The 15,248-nt window shown below is 56.1% G+C and overlaps 6 protein-coding genes across 6 annotated transcripts; 3 read left to right on the top strand and 3 right to left on the bottom strand.

The window, feature by feature from the left end:
- Nucleotides 1–1,153: 1,153 nt before the first annotated feature.
- On the top strand, nucleotides 1,154–4,454 carry KRP23_11347 (F-box/LRR-repeat protein 20; the record flags this gene model as incomplete). Its single annotated transcript, XM_067881887.1, has 2 exons — nucleotides 1,154–3,219; nucleotides 3,293–4,454. The coding sequence occupies 2 exons, from the start codon at nucleotides 1,154–1,156 to the stop codon at nucleotides 4,452–4,454; spliced, it is 3,228 nt and encodes a 1,075-aa protein (XP_067740182.1).
- Nucleotides 4,455–4,538: 84 nt separating this feature from the next.
- On the bottom strand, nucleotides 4,539–6,503 carry KRP23_11346 (Long chain acyl-CoA synthetase 7, peroxisomal; the record flags this gene model as incomplete). Its single annotated transcript, XM_067881886.1, has 1 exon — nucleotides 4,539–6,503. The coding sequence occupies one exon, from the start codon at nucleotides 6,501–6,503 to the stop codon at nucleotides 4,539–4,541; it is 1,965 nt and encodes a 654-aa protein (XP_067740181.1).
- A 226-nt stretch (nucleotides 6,504–6,729) lies between these two features.
- KRP23_11345 (Signal recognition particle subunit SRP72) lies at nucleotides 6,730–9,497 on the top strand (the record flags this gene model as incomplete). Its single annotated transcript, XM_067881885.1, has 12 exons — nucleotides 6,730–6,835; nucleotides 6,898–6,968; nucleotides 7,027–7,185; nucleotides 7,260–7,328; nucleotides 7,409–7,498; nucleotides 7,574–7,670; nucleotides 7,753–7,906; nucleotides 7,978–8,167; nucleotides 8,255–8,383; nucleotides 8,464–8,852; nucleotides 8,921–9,073; nucleotides 9,143–9,497. 12 exons carry the CDS (start codon nucleotides 6,730–6,732, stop codon nucleotides 9,495–9,497), a joined length of 1,962 nt encoding a protein of 653 aa, XP_067740180.1.
- Nucleotides 9,498–9,767: 270 nt separating this feature from the next.
- Nucleotides 9,768–10,360, bottom strand: KRP23_11344 (50S ribosomal protein L19; the record flags this gene model as incomplete). The annotated part of the gene is made up of 2 exons (XM_067881884.1): nucleotides 9,768–9,932; nucleotides 9,998–10,360. The coding sequence occupies 2 exons, from the start codon at nucleotides 10,358–10,360 to the stop codon at nucleotides 9,768–9,770; spliced, it is 528 nt and encodes a 175-aa protein (XP_067740179.1).
- Nucleotides 10,361–10,614: 254 nt separating this feature from the next.
- KRP23_11343 (Crt-like protein 2) lies at nucleotides 10,615–12,067 on the bottom strand (the record flags this gene model as incomplete). Its single annotated transcript, XM_067881883.1, has 5 exons — nucleotides 10,615–10,878; nucleotides 10,951–11,676; nucleotides 11,739–11,802; nucleotides 11,871–11,880; nucleotides 11,983–12,067. 5 exons carry the CDS (start codon nucleotides 12,065–12,067, stop codon nucleotides 10,615–10,617), a joined length of 1,149 nt encoding a protein of 382 aa, XP_067740178.1.
- Nucleotides 12,068–12,234: 167 nt separating this feature from the next.
- On the top strand, nucleotides 12,235–13,573 carry KRP23_11342 (Lysocardiolipin acyltransferase 1; the record flags this gene model as incomplete). The annotated part of the gene is made up of 4 exons (XM_067881882.1): nucleotides 12,235–12,395; nucleotides 12,473–12,510; nucleotides 12,585–12,829; nucleotides 12,893–13,573. 4 exons carry the CDS (start codon nucleotides 12,235–12,237, stop codon nucleotides 13,571–13,573), a joined length of 1,125 nt encoding a protein of 374 aa, XP_067740177.1.
- Nucleotides 13,574–15,248: the final 1,675 nt, after the last annotated feature.

Here is a 15,248-nt window from a genome sequence, read left to right as displayed (position 1 = left end):
TTGAGCCGAATGCCGAATGGTGAATGACGGCGCACGGCGGGCGAAAAAGCGACCGTTGCCGCGGCCACTCCCGCTCGCACCCGCAGCACCTCGCGTCTCTGTTAACCAAGAAGACGCACCGCGGACGAAGGTTTCTGCTGTCAACGGGAACAGAGCTAGCAGCGCCAAGGCACACGCGAGAAATTTGGCCAAGTTACAATTGCACCTGCCGCGGGAAGTTGTCTTCTTCGACCCTCGTCGACGCGTGTACCATGCGCACGTGAATCTCAGTGGCTGGCGCGTCACTGATGCATCGCTGCAGCAGCTGCAATTGACATCACCGGACAAGTCTTCAATGGTAAAGGGCGGTCTGAATGGGAGTCCGGCCAAGTCTTCCTTTCATACACTCTCAGTGGATGGGACCGCTCACATCTCCGCTCGGGGGCTCCGTCTTATGCTTGAAGCCACTGCAGGAGCTGGTGGAATACTCCGCGTTCTCCGTTTGCCGCAATGTCAATTGCTATCGCGTGGAGGCGGGGAACTATTTGAAGGTGCGAGTCTACCACGAACGCTGACGGAGCTGGATGTGTCATCTTGCGAGTGGGTAGACGACCGCTTTTTGCGTACCTTAGCTCGCCATTGCTCCGTCTTAACGCAAGTATCGCTCTCTCGCTGCCGACGCGTCACGGACTACGGTATCGCCGCTTTCGGTGAAAGCTACGCTTCATCTCTTACACATCTGGATGTGAGCTTTTGTACGAAGCTCACCGATACAGCGCTGCTTGCATTACTGGTGGGTACCTCGTCGGTCGCAGCGGTTCCAGGAGGAGCTCCGTTACCAGCGTCATCAGCTACGGCCCGAATACGCGTACTCAGTGCTGCTGGATTGCCGTTAGTTGATGGCCTCACGTTTCTTGGTCTGCGAGGTCCCTGCGTGTCGCGACTTGAGAGTTTGGACATGTCTGGCTGCTCTGTGCTTCGAGTTGCTGCTCTTGAGCGACTGACCCGAGTGCGGGCTTTGACGCGCGTGACGAAACTCGATCTCTCTCGTTGTTCACTAGTGGACGACCAAGTTTTGACCGCGTTGGGCTTGGCGTGTCCTCATCTAGCAACATTGCAACTCGCCTTTTGTTCCAGTATCACTGATGTCGGCATTCGGCGTCTTGTAGGGGAGATGGCAGCCTTATCAGCAGCTCGTGCTGAAGATCAGAGCGAAAATGGCGACGAAACTGGGCAGACGCCGACTATGGAGGAGCAAGAAGAGTTTGAAGAAGAAATTGGTGAAAGTACCAGTGAGCGTGGTTGTCGCCTGTTGACAAGCGTAGACGTCACAGGCTGTTTCCAGGTCACGAGTCGAGGTATATCTGCGCTCGGGGCACGGTGTTCACAACTGCAGTCGGTGACGCTCGATGGAGTGCGCAGACTAAACTCTTCGGGTATCCGTGCGCTGCTTCGTGGATGCCCGAAACTGCGTGCTGTACGGTGGAGTGGAATTCTTGTGCGTAGTAGTCAAGACGAAGCTGGAATTCCGGGAGCTTGTGCTGCTTTTTTCTCCATCCCTCACCTTAGTGAGGCTACCAACGCCATGCTGACCGGCAGTGATGCAGCTTCACTGAAAACGCTGCACATTGGCACTACGCAGTGCGACGCGGATGGGTTGGCTGCAGCGCTACTGCTTGCTCGGAAGACGGCGTTAACTACTCACTCACTCTTGACAGACCTCGACGTGACATCTCTCGCCACGGATGCCCTTTGTGAAGCTCTCGGTGCATGTTGCGCCAATCTGCGCACACTCCGCCTCAGTCGCTCTCGATACTTTTCGCCCACGAGCTTCCTCGCTGTTCTTCACGGGTGCCCAAAGCTGCGCGTACTTGAGCTAGAAAGCTGCGAGCAAATACGCGACGACACACTGGTAGCAATTAGTGGTGCTCCGTGCTGCTCGCGCCTGGAAACTCTCGTGCTGTCAAACGACTGGCAGCTCACAGACACTGGGGTGGCAGCGTTGATACGCCCTGCCACTAGTCTATGCCGTCTTGATGTGCGCCACTGCCCAGAAATCTCGTTGACAGTGTTACAAGCACTAGCTGCAGCGCGTGGGCACATCAGCGAGGCCTCTCGCGACGGCCTGACTCCGAGACACCCCAATGTTGTCGCGTTCCTGCGTCGTGAGCAAAAACGACGAGCTGCCGTGAGACGAATCACTCGCTGGTTGCGGTGCAAACTTGACGCACGAGTGAGTGCAAAATCCACACTAGAGCGCGCTCTAGCGTACTTTCGGCGGCAGAAGCTTACAGCAGCACGAATACAGCGCTGGTATCGTTGCAAGTCCGAGGAGCGCAAGATGCGCCGGATGATTGCTGAAGCGAGGCGCATACGCGCTGAGCAGTGCAAAATGTATTGGCGGTGGGTCCAAGCACTCTGCGTGCTAAGTCGCAGCTTGAGGATATTTGTGCGCAAGGTAGCAGCCGCTCGACAGCGAGCAGCGCTTGAGAAGGCTGAACAACTTCGATTGCAGCGTGAGCAAGCAGCCACCAACATTCAGCGCATTGCTCGTGGATGGTTGGGACGGAGGCGAGCCGTTGAGGCTCGACATGCTCGAGAACTCCGCATCAAGCAACGGGAACAAGCTGCCACAGACGTACAACGGGTGTTCCGAGGGCACCGATCACGAAAAGCTACTGCAACTCTGCGTCGGGAATGCGAGGCTGCCATGCAGAATGCTATGAAACTAGCCAACAACCAATTCTTGGCTGGGATGCAAATCCAGCGAGTAGCGCGGGGGTTCCTGGGGCGTGAAGATGCAAAACGCCGCGCTGTGGCTGCGTGCGAGCTACTGGAATTGAAGATAGCACGAGCGAAGCAAATCCAGAGAGCGTACCGGGCTCACATTGCGCGCGTGGCGCTACGGAGAATGCTTTTTCGTGGAGCCACTGCTCTGCAAAAGCTGTTCCGAGGCTCTCGCGGACGAGGTGAAGCTCGTGAAGTTGTACTTTCACGTGCCTACGCAAGACACCCCCGCATTCTCATCCTGGTGAAGTATTCCATCTACACACGAGATCTGGCTGTGCTCTGGAAGCGCAAACGCGATGCAGGCGCGATAATCGCTGTCACCTTGCAACGTAGATATAGAGGCTTTTGCGGACGACGTGAGGCACACTTGGTTTTGGCGCGGCAGCGACAATACTGGTACTTGGAAGATACTGGAGCACGTGTGATTCAACACTTTTTCCGCAGCATCATGTTCGTACACTTGTTTGTGAACAATCCTCCATTGCCACCATACTGATCTCTGTTTGTGACTTGATGTACGCAGCATTCTAATACGGCTTGCCAGGTTCGGAGCATTGTTGCGTCGGCGGCGACGTAGCGTAACCAAAATTCAGGCAACGTGGCGAATGTGGCTTGCCAAGGCATTAGCAACAGCTCGGCGGCTGCGAAATGATCGTCACCGACAGCACACAGCGATGCTGGAGGCAATAGCTGCTCCGCAGCAGGAACGCCGACTGTTTCTGCATCGAGGTGCTGCTCACTCGATAGTAGGGCTCTACCGGGCATCACTGGCAGCTCGTGGTTGGCAGACACCGACATACATCAGGCTGCTGCATCGTTCGGCAACCACAATTCAGTCACTTGTTCGTGGCCATTTTGCCCGGGTGTACGCCGAATGGTTTCGCGATGAACTCGCGCGCGCAGCAGCCAGGATTCAGCGGATGTGGCGAGGCAAAATAGGCAAGAAGATGTGGCGCGCGCTCATGGAAGAGCGGCAGCAGCTACGTCGGGTGCAGGATGAAGGTGATCGAGCCGCACTAATAGCGCAGAAGCAGACAGCACATCACGCACTAGAAGCGTTCGAACGTGAGACCCAGCACGCTATCGTACTACAGCGCTGGTTTCAGACCCTGAGGAGCCGGCAGATTTATCGTGAAGCTCGCGACCATCGTGCACGAGAAGCACGTACCCGAGCGGAAAACAAGGTACGAGACGTGCTTCGCCTCTCAACAGGAAGTGTTATTTTCCAAGCTAGTGTGTGGCGCGACTGTGTCGATCGGAAACCAGAGCTTGTAGCGCTCGAAGAGAGTGAGTGCGTCGCGATGGAAAAAGAGATCGAGCAGCTTAAAGACGCGTGCGTCGAGGCGCATGCCGGCTCCGCTCAAGCATCTCGGGAATTCGTTGAGCTGTCGAAGCGCAAAAGTGAGTTCGAGCGCTCCCGAGCTCGTAGAAAACGGGCCGCGGAGGCGGTGAAGCAACGCATTCAGCCGTTTGCGGTGCGCGCCAAGCAGCTGACAATGGAGAGCGCACGCGAGTTGAGCGCTACTCGGCAGCTTCAAACGGAATTGCGGCGCGTGCGCACAGAACTACGAAAGTTCCACTCAAACTTGCGTGGGCGGTTGCCAATGGAGCCGTTGTTGCTAAGTGGTGACGTGGAAGCACTGCTGGCGGGGCTGACGATGTCCGACGATGAAGAAGATAGATGATTGTGGAGAGCAACTTCAGGATCAATTGGTTTATGAACGAGAATCTCCTGGTGAAAGGCGCCCAGAAGGAAGGCCCCCAACCTATCACAGCTTGCTCTGCTCCTCGTACATTTCGTCGATGGTGTCTCTGAAATACTTGATGAGTTCGAAGCGCTTAGGCTTGAACGTGGGCGTGGCCAGCCCATTTTCTGGAGTGAACTGCTCTGCATGCAGCCGCAACTTGTGGGCACGCTCGAAAGGAAGGAGCTTCGCCGCCACAGCCAGCTGCCGCATGTCCTCCTGGATAGCACTTAAAAGCGTCTTGTTGCCAGGAGCGCACAACCTTTCCAACGAAGCTTCGTCCCCCTGAAGACCTTGCTTTTCAGTCCACGCTGCAACAAACTCCGGGTCGGGGACTACGATGCCTACAACATAGTTTTGGAAAGAATCACCGTGCACGAAAACTTGGGCAACAAAGGGGCTTTGACCATACACGCCCTCGATACGCTCCGGCGACACATATTCGCCCTGCGAGAGCTTGTAGATGTTCTTCTTGCGGTCGATAATAGTTAACGTGCCGTCCGAGTTCCACTGGCCGATGTCGCCCGTGTGGAACCAGCCATCAGCATCCAGCACCTCGCTTGTCAGCTCCGGTTGCTTGTAGTAGCCCTTGAACACATGCCCAGACTTGGTCAGAATCTCTCCGCGCGGGCACGGTGAGTCACGAGTGGTGTAGTGCTTCTCAGGAACATCTTCCAGGCAGATCTGCGCGCCTGAAACTGGGATACCTACGTGTCTGGTCACCGGCATATCGGCCGTCGCACACGACACCACCGCAGCAGTCTCCGTGAGGCCATATCCTTCAAGCACAGGGCAGCAGAAGGCAATCGACATGAACTCCCTCACCTCCTTCGATAGAGGGGCCGAGCCACTGAGGATGTAGCGAACACGGCCACCCAGCGCCATCTTGAGCTTGTCAAATACAAGACGGTCCCAGAACGCGTGTGTGTAGTAACCCTCTGCAAGGTACTCCTTCTTGGCTGCGTACGCCTGGTCGAACAGGAGCTTCTTCAAACCACCAGCGGCTGCCACGCCCTGCGTGATCTTGTCGTGAATGCGGTTCAGCAGCCGGGGCACGGATGGGAACACCGTCGGTCTCAGCTCCACCATGTCTTCGAGTAGCTTGGTGACGTCGCCCTGGTAGTAGCCGATGCAGCCACCCTTGGCGATGATGTGAGCCTGGACATTCCGCTCAAAGCAGTGAGCCAGTGGCAAGAAGGACAGATGCACGTCAGTCTCGTACAGGGGCGTGATCTCGATCGAGCACAAGATGGAGGCGATCATGTTCGAGTGCGTGAGCATGACGCCCTTGGGGTCTCCCATAGTACCCGATGTGTAGCAAATGGTGCAAATGTCGTCAGGAAGTGGTGGGTCGGCGTCCACGGGGTTGGCACGGCCAATTTCCATGAGCTGGTCGAGCGTCATGAAGGACACGTTGTTGGCTCTCGCGAGACTCACGTCCTCCCCGTCGATCTTGTCCTCGAACTGCACGACCACCTGGACGCTCGGACAGTGCTCGACGCAGGCCAGGAGCGTCTTGACCTGCTCCTTGGCGCAGAAAACCACTCTCATTTCGGTGTGGTTGAGGATGTAGGGCACCGCCGTGGGCCCCAGCGTGTCGTACAGCGGTACGAGCGTGAACGTCATGCGGCTGGTGCTGTGCTCCACTACCGACCACTCGTAGCGGTTCTTGCTGAAGATGCCTACGAGTGCTCCGCGTTGCAGCCCGAGCTCCTGCTTCATGCCGGCGGAGCAGCTCTCGACGTCCGCGAGGAACTCGCTGAGCGTCACCCACTCGTAGGAGCCAATGGCACCCGACTCGGGGTGCACCTTGCGCGTACCGAAGAGCTTGTGCGACCCATCGGGGTCGACTTCAAGGCGACTGAGCAGGTTCGTGTACAATGTGAAGCTCGGGTCGAAACCCGAGCGCAGCGTCGACACGTGCACGGGGCCACGCGTAGCGGTGGCCGTGCCGGGCACTTCGCGTGAGTGGATCAGCGACGCGCTCATGGCTGCAATTGGTGGAGAGGTCTTGGCGGTGGATTCGAGAGTGGCGACCGAGGTCACGGCAAGTGCAGACCGAGGGAGCTTCCTGCATTGACGGGACGGATGCGTTGACACGCATGTCAGACAAAGCAGCACTAGCGAAATTGTTGTAATTCCAACAGACATAAAATCTATGTACGCCACACCACCTAAATGATGGCCCTCGACCAAAACTCAAAGGGGGAACTCCATGGCGACTGCCGGAAGTGACGTCGCGCTGGCCGCGAGCTTCTCGGAGCTCAACGCGGCGCTCAAGCGCGAGAACTATTCGCGCGCAGTGGACATCTGCAATAAGAGTGGGTACAAGTGCCTTCTAGAGGTAAGGAGGCTCCGTCTGACGCTGTCTCTGCGCCTACAGTCCGCTCCAAGTTCCCGGACGACGTGGACGCCGTCAAGGTCAAGTGCGTGGCGCTCATCCGCCTGGAGAAGGTTCATCTCTGTGTGTTGGAATGGGGATGCTGAGTGGGGGCTCACGCCTGCTGTTCAGTTTGACAAGGCGCTGGAGCTGGCGGCCAAGTACGATTTCTTGAGCACGCAGAAGGCTTATTGCCTCTACCGACTCAAGCAGGACGACGATGCACTGAAACTGCTGGACGGAGACCTGGAGACGCAAAGTGACGCGCAGCTGCACTTGGCGGCGCAACTGGTGTGTGAGGAGTCCTCTACTGATCCAATGGACGGATCGTGTGGGTCTGACTGTGTTTTGGGTGTGTGCTGCAGTTCTTCCGCAAGGGAGACTACGACCAGAGCATCCGCATATACGAGTTGCTGCTCACGCGCGCTCAGGAGGTATGTGTAGGGAGTATGCCTGGCCTTCCGGGTGGTGTCAAGAGTATCTGACGGGAATGTGTTTTGTTTGGATACTGCAGGGTGATGATCTGCTGGAGCTGCAGACGAACTTGCTGGCTGCGTATGCGAGTGCTGGTAGAAGCCATGAGCTGAAGGACCGCGAGATTCCCGTAAGAACGAGGATGAAATGAGGTTGCGAAGGCGAGTCCTTGCTGATGCAGGATCTGGATGGTATGCTGGCACAGGTCGACGACGGGTTCGAGGTGGCGTTCAACAAGTCGTTCGTGGCCATCCAGTCTGGCGACTGGGAGGCAGCGGAGGACCTTTTGCTGACTGCCGAGCGTAAGACTGGAGCAAGCGTTATTCTCTCTAAAGTCTGTCCCCAGCACTTACATGTGACCCACTTGTGTGCGCAACATCCCAGGACTGTGCCGCGATACGCTCATAGATGAGGGAGTAGCCGAAGCGGAGATTGAAGAGGAGGTGGCTGTCATCAAGACCCAGCTGGGGTTTGTGAAGCAGATGCGCGGCGATCTTGATGGTGCACTCTCGGATTACCGCAACGTGCTGAAGCTGAAGTATGTTGATTGCGGATACGATTGTAGTGGTCAATTGTGGCTGTTTACTAACATCTTTGATGATCACGCAGGCTGCGCGACCGTGCTGTGGCGGCTGTGGCATCGAACAACCTCGTCACCATCCGCAAGGACCGCGATGTTCTGGACTCGTTGAAGCGATTGAAAAACATCGATGCGGCGGTGCTGTCGGACAAGCTGAACCCAACGCAGCAGGAAGCAATTCTCACGAACCGCACGCTGCTCCTTTGCCTCATGAACAAGGTAAGTACAGATTGCATTGCTGATATGCCTCAGTAGCCCCAGGATCCATTCAATGTGCCGTTGTAATAACTTGCTGTGATGAATTAGACCGATGAGTGCCGCGAGAGCCTGGAGGTTTTGAAGAAGCAATTCCCCGCTTCGAAGTCGATTGCGGACATCGTGTTGCTTCTCGCTATCAAGGACCAGTCACCAGCAGCCGCGATCGAGCAGCTGCAGGTAGGGTGTAGTCTAGTGATGATAGCCGAGCTCTCGGTGCGGCGACTAATTTGATTGTCATTTTGTGACGGGCACTTTAGGGTGACGTGAGTGTGGGCGCTCGTCTTGGCCTCGCTCACGTGTACCTGACGGAAGGACAGGTGCTGAAAGCCGCCGAGTCCATCCGCTCTATTGAGGAGTTGGCGCACTCGTCGGGTACAGTGGCAACGCTGGTTGCCCTGTATGAGCAGGCGGGTGACTCGGTGTCGGCGCAGGCTGTGCTGGAGAGCGCTCTGGCTCACCACCGAGCGGGTGACTACACCTCCGAGCAGGCTATGAAGCTTCGTGAAGGTGACTGCTGGTACAAGATCCAGAAGAAGCAGTACCGCGCGGCTGCTGACGCGTACTTGGAATTGCTGGAGGGCGAGGCTGCCGGTGCGCTGGACCGCGATCTACGCCTTCGCTCCATGGCCTCGTTGGTTGTTGCCCTGTAAGTGTATTCACAGGGCGCCCCATTGTTTTCGTGTTGCTGATCTAACGCATTTTGTTCATGTACAGGTCGTTCTGCGACGCTGAGGCAGCGGAGGCTCGGTGCGCTATGCTGCCGGTCGTTGAGGAGAGCGGCGTTGACCCTAGTGAATTGGAGAAACAGGCCCCGCGCTCGAACCGCTTGGCCGCCAAGTTTGCCGACACTGGTGACAAGAAGAACGAGTACGTATTGGGCACCGTGTTGCTAGCTTGTTTCTCTACATAGATGTTGACCTCACTTTTTGCCTACAGGCGCAAACGTGCGGCGAAGAGCCCGGAGGGCATCGCTCGCAAGCGCGCTAAGCGTCGAGAGACTCATTTGGCCAACCTGCGCGCTCGTCCGGACTACAACGCGTCTATTGGGCTGGTGAACCCGGACCCGGAGCGCTGGATTCCACGCAAGCAGCGCTCTCACGGCAAGCGCGGCCGTCGTGGCCGCAACCGCTTTGTCGGTGCGCAGGGTGCTGGCATGGGCACGGAGAAGGACGCCCTCAAGCTGGATGCAGCCGCTCGTGCTGCTCGCAAGGCCGAGTCGGACAAGCCCGCTGCCGTCGTGGTGTCCAGCGGCTCTGGCATTCGCAAGTCCAAGAAGAAGAAACGCAGATAGAGGGAGCGCCAAGATACTAGCTGCTGCCCCAGTCGCAGCGGCTTGACTAAACGAGCTGCCCTTTGCCGATAACAGACGACCCTGTTCCTGTCTGTAGCTTGTGGTCTGTGAATCGTTTTTCTTCTCTAGTGTTAAGTGCTGCTACCACCCCCCTACCCGTGCCGCTTACATCTAACCAGCAGCGCTGCTACCTCCATCCAGACATCTGCACGACTGGTAGCTGTGACGACTTCGTTGCTGGTTCCGCCGAGTCTGTCGTAGCCGCACCGCCTAGACGGTGGTGAAGCTGGGCGCCTTCTCACGCAGATAGAAGAGCTTTGCACGACGCACGCGCTTCTTGCCCTTGTGGATGAACGCCTCCTGCAGCACCTTGACGCTCTGCAGCAGCGGCGAATGCAGGAAGATCTTCTGCTCGTAGCCGTAGCCGCCAATGTGCTGTCACAAACAATAAAATGATAATTAGCCTCTCACCGCTGCAGCGTAAACGCATCGAAACTCACGTTGCGGATGACGAACGAGCTGCCCGTGCCGCGGTTTCGCCGCGCCAGCACCACGCCCTTGACCCGCTGCACTCGGGCGCCCGTGCGACTCAGCAGGTACTGCACCTCCACCGAATCGCCGGGCTTGAAGTTGTCAATGTCCTTTCCCTCGGCGGCCTTGGCCACGGCCTCCGCCTCCAGCTGCAGCAGCAGCGACGCCGCGCGCTTGGTCGGGATCTTGAGCTTGGCGCGCTTGGGCTGCTCGGGCGCGGCGGGCGAAGCTTCTGCGGAGAAGAGAGACACCTGCGCACTGAAAAGAGGCACGCGGCGCGACCCGGCGGCGCCCGCGGCGCGCACGAAGCTCTTGGTGGCGGCGGCCAGCATGCTCAGCGATGTGCAGTGGTGGTCTTCCCGGTTCTGCGGTCGATAAGCGATAGCCATCCGTGGAGCGTGTGGTGTACATAACACCTAACCCCTATATGTGTGCGTACAGCACTTTGACGGGTTGAAGTCAAGTAAGTTGTACCAGCACGATGCAGTGGGCTTCGAGTACTAGCACACGTAACACGTCTCATAGATTTTCATTCGTTAACAATGGCGGGCACTGCAAAGTGCACCCGTAACTGTATGCCGTTTACTTAGACTTCTTGATCATCGCTGTTGTCGCTGTCGCTGCTGATGAGCGCCCGCTTGAGTTCGTCTACGGCCGGGCCCTTCTCGTCCGGGTACACGGGTTTCCGCTTGTTCCAAGAGTCCATAAGTTCCTCCAGGAAGCGGTACACGAACAGCCCCAGCATGATGAACAGCAAGCCTGCAATGTCCTTTGTGTGCAGAGGCTGGTGCTCCGGCATAAACGGAAACGTAAACGCGACGTTGCCCAGTGGAACCATAATGGTCATGGCCTGTTCAACACAAGAACGGTCAGAGAAAGCTACTTCATGTGATCAAATGGCCAAATGTCAACAGGATCTTACCAGCCAAAGGATGTTGGCGCTGCCGAATTTGAGGATCAAGATGATGAGCAGGTTGTACGCCACGTTGAACAGCAAATAGGCCGTCACGTAGATGGTCGCTTTCTCGCAGTCATCCTTGTGCGCGCCTTCAGTGATGGTGTTCTGCCCCAAGTAGCACATCAAGCCGTCATACATATTCTCCGGGAGTTCACTCGGCGTGACTGGGTGGTCGCCAACCATTGCTGCCGGGAACGTCAGTGGAATAGCACACAGAAACTGGAACACTGCGATCCAGCCATTCAGATAGACCGCATCAAGCTCTGCCTCCCCCAGAGTCTTCTCCTTATATACACTGGACAGGCACATGGGGACACAGCTGAAAATCATGACAACAGACCACAGCACAATGAGGTGCGGGTTGGTGCCGCTGCTGCTGCCAGAGTCGCCCGACCCCAGTACAATCAGCAAGCCCAGCGTCACGACCATAGCTCCAACATACTGGTAGCCCGAGTACTTGGCTTTCAGCAACAGACTGGAGATCAACATCGAAATGGGGATCGCAGCCTGTCCAAGCAAGATGATGAGCGATCCACCCAGATAGGTGGCTGCAAACACTTGCAGGATGCCGGCGACTGAGTCGAGTCCTCCCATAACGGCGAATTTCCGCTTCGGGATGCTGCGTTGGTCCCACGTGATGGCACTACCATACTTTATCATCGGTAGGATGTACGCGAAGCTGATGGGGATCTGCAGTGTATCCAACACCCAGTTAGTAAAGCGTACAGCATGCACTCGAAGGCCGCACGTACGTAGACGAACGTGGTGAGCAGGTTGAGGAACGTCGGGTAGTTGTGCATCGGGATGGTCTGCAGTCTATCAAAGTCATCGGTTAAGTATACGAATCACAAGTAAAGCTGCACCCCAAGTGTAGCAAAACTCACTTCTGGAAGACTGAGCAGAGAATGATTCATCCAGGACGGAGAACAGTGCGTCAGTTGGGAGATTTTAAGCCGTACAAGAACCTTATTGTGCAGATTAGAGACTAGCACGCACTCTTGTTGCCGAGTCCCACGAAGACCATGGCCACGAAGCTCACGAGGAGCTTCACGTCGCGCTCCGCTTCCTCCCTCGTCGTCATTTTCTGCCTCTCCAAAGCTAAAATGAATCTTGAAGAAGGCGAGTGGATATACAGTGTAACATATCTCCTAAGGCTGTATAAATATATGTATCACATATCTTAGGAGATAAGCCTATAACTTACGATCAGATGCTTATGGTATCAATTGAGAATTAGCAACGGAGACCATGCGAGTGTCCGTTGTGGGTGTCGTGTTCCTGGTATCGCTGGCGCTCACGGGCTGGACAGCCCTAGCGTGGGTGCTGACCCCGTGCTTCGTGCTCGCGGCCCTGCCTCTGCCGGCGTTTCTGCAGACCAAACGCTTCTACCGCCGCGTCACTCGCTGCATGTGCGTCGGTGGAATCCCAACAAAGGATGACGGGAGGTTTGTTACTCAATGAGCTGTTGTTGTGTTTATTGGAGCAGACAATGGGCGTGGATGGGTCAAGTCGTGCTGCTTCTGGGTGCGTGGATCTGCCACTTCCAAGTATTATAGAAGCCGTTGGCAGTGCGAGACGCTCACTATGACTTCTGCCAGAGAAACTGTTTGGCATCCAGGTGCAGGTCTACGGCGACGCCGAGACCAAAGCTCACGAGAGCGACATGCCGCAAGACCGCGCACTGTGGTTGTCGAACCACCGCACTCGCATCGACTGGATGCTGCTGTGGAGTGTGGCCTGGCGAACGCGTACGCTGCACCAGTTGCGTATCGTCCTCAAGGCCCCTCTGCGCAAAATCCCCATCTTCGGCTGGGCCATGCAGCACTTCATCTTCATATTTCTGGTAACATCTACACTTTAGGAAGCAATGAGAGTGAGGCGCTAACGTGGGGTCTGCTCTCTACAGCAACGCCGCTGGGCTGATGACCAAGTGAACCTGCGCAAGTTGCTGCCGTTCCTCACGTCGGCAGAACCGGAGGCTTCATACCTCCTCTTCCCAGAAGGTACGGATCTGAGCAAGAGTAACCTTGATAAGAGTGCTGTATTCGCCGAGAAGAACGGACTGCCGCCACGTCAGTACTCGCTGTACCCGCGTACGACAGGCTGGACATTTATGTTTCCGCTACTGCGCTCTCAACTCACCGCTGTATACGATGTTACCATGTTCTACGTGGACTACGCCGCAAACGAACGTCCATCGGAGACGTCGCTGCTAACTGGTCGTGTGCCGCGAATGATCCACTTCTACCTCGAGCGTGTGGACATTTCGTCGCTGCGCGACAAAAGCGAGAGCGAGCTTGCGACGTGGGTGGAGAAGCGCTTTGAACGCAAGGAGTCTTTGCTGAAGGCGTTTTACGAGTCGAATGGTAAGCTTCCGGACGGAGCAAAACCGCTTTTTCAGCAGGATCAAGTGCCTGCGATGGCCGTGCTGGTTATGTTCTGGCTCGTGTTGATCGGTGCCGCCACCATTTGCGGACTCATCGGCAACTTGGTCTCGGTTATAGCAGCAGTAGTGCTTATCGCTGGCTACAGCATCAACACGGCGTATGGCTCTGGCGTTGACGGGTTTCTCATAGAAAACTTGTAAGTAGAGAGCCTAGATTTGGTCGATAGAAGTCGCATTGCTACCGAAGCAGATGTAGTTGCTTGAGATACAAATGTTGACATTTCTAAAAAGCTTGTTTTTCTCCGCTAATTTTGAACGAGAGGAATTTCCGACCAAGATGGTGCAATGCCGCTTCAATGTGGTTATTTTGAAAATTTAAAAACAGAATTTGTGATTTCTTCGTACTTCCAGTCGTGGGGACAAAAATTCAGCATTTATTCAGTAAGAGTTACAGAGCGAACTTCAACCTCGGAATTTAGAGCGAGGTTGAGACCGGGAGTGGTAGGGTGGGTTTTGTCGTTCAGGTGATGTCTGGAACTGTTGGTCAGCAGGGAATGCTGCCACCAGTGCTAGCTGGACCCGGGTTCAGCAAACCCGACCCAAATCTTCGGTGATCTCCTTCAGCAAAGAAACCAACATTCTTGCCTTATCGGCAAGAATCCCAATTTCTTCGTACTTCCAGTCGTGGGGACAAAAATTCAGCATTTATTCAGTAAGAGTTACAGAGCGAACTTTAACCTCGGAATTTAGATCGAGGTTGAGACCCCAGTTGTAGGAGTTCGCCCTGTAGCTCTTACTGAAGACGCTGCATTCGCTTCTGACTGGACACGATCTTGGTCGCGAGTGTCTCCACCGATTCCTTGCACAGACGTGTATACTGCTTGAACGTGTCGATGCCCATCGGCCGTGAAACTGTATCGTGAGTGCGTCGACGCCAGCACGGTACATATGCGTGGCACCGCCGGCGCGTAGCGAATGCGCGCTGAACTCTGCTGGGTTGCCACCGACGCTCGGCGCAACCCGCTGGAGGATATTGGAGACCCTGGTTGAGGTGACACAGTCTGGACGGCCCTTCTCATTGATGAAGACTGCAGCCGGGATTTCATGGGGTAGAGCACGTCTCGGCTTGAGTAGACATAGCGCACCGAAGACCGGACAGAGGAATGGATACCCGGAGCGATTCAGCATACGTAGTGTTGGCGCGCCGCGTTGATTCGTCTTGGAGACCGTCAGGCGGATATGCACTGAGGTTGCCGCGCCGGCGGAGTTGAAGATAGCAATGTCCACAGCTCTGAGTGCGAACCAGGCGAACTTCTTCTCTTTTGATGCGATCTCGGGCTGTCGTAGCAGGAAGAAGAAGGACACCCCCAGAGAGCTTGGTCGGAGGGCATGGCCAAGTCGAGGGTCCGGTAGCACAGCTCCAGTAGCTGCAGCGACACCGGCGCCTTGTGTTGTACCGGTGCATCGAGGCGGGAAATGCCCTTCAGAAGCATGCGAATTTGTGGATGTCCACTCGGGAAGTCCAGCGCCGCCGACCAGAAGAAATGAAGGACGCCGTGGAGGACCGCAGAAATCGTAGCACCGCGGACAGGGCGCCCCGAGCCGTATCCATGTTGGAAACCGTGGAGAATGAAGTCGGTGATGCACTGGATCTTGACGTCGGTCGTGTACCCGAAAAGGGTTGGCTGGATGCCGCGGCTGGTAGACCACGCAAACCACGTCGTCAGGGCCGAGCGGTACTTGGAGAAATTTGAGTTAGCGACGGAGTGGGCACGCAAATGGAATGCCAAATCGCTTCGAGACTCGCTACATCCACTGGTGGCGGCACCTGCAGCCAGTCACGGGTCAGTTCATTAAATAGGGTGTGCATGGTGGA

Source organism: Phytophthora ramorum (assembly GCF_020800215.1).
Source record: "Phytophthora ramorum isolate Pr-102 chromosome Unknown Phyram_PR-102_s0012, whole genome shotgun sequence".
Taxonomy (NCBI): domain Eukaryota; phylum Oomycota; class Peronosporomycetes; order Peronosporales; family Peronosporaceae; genus Phytophthora; species Phytophthora ramorum.
This window is presented reverse-complemented; position numbering and strand designations above follow the sequence as displayed.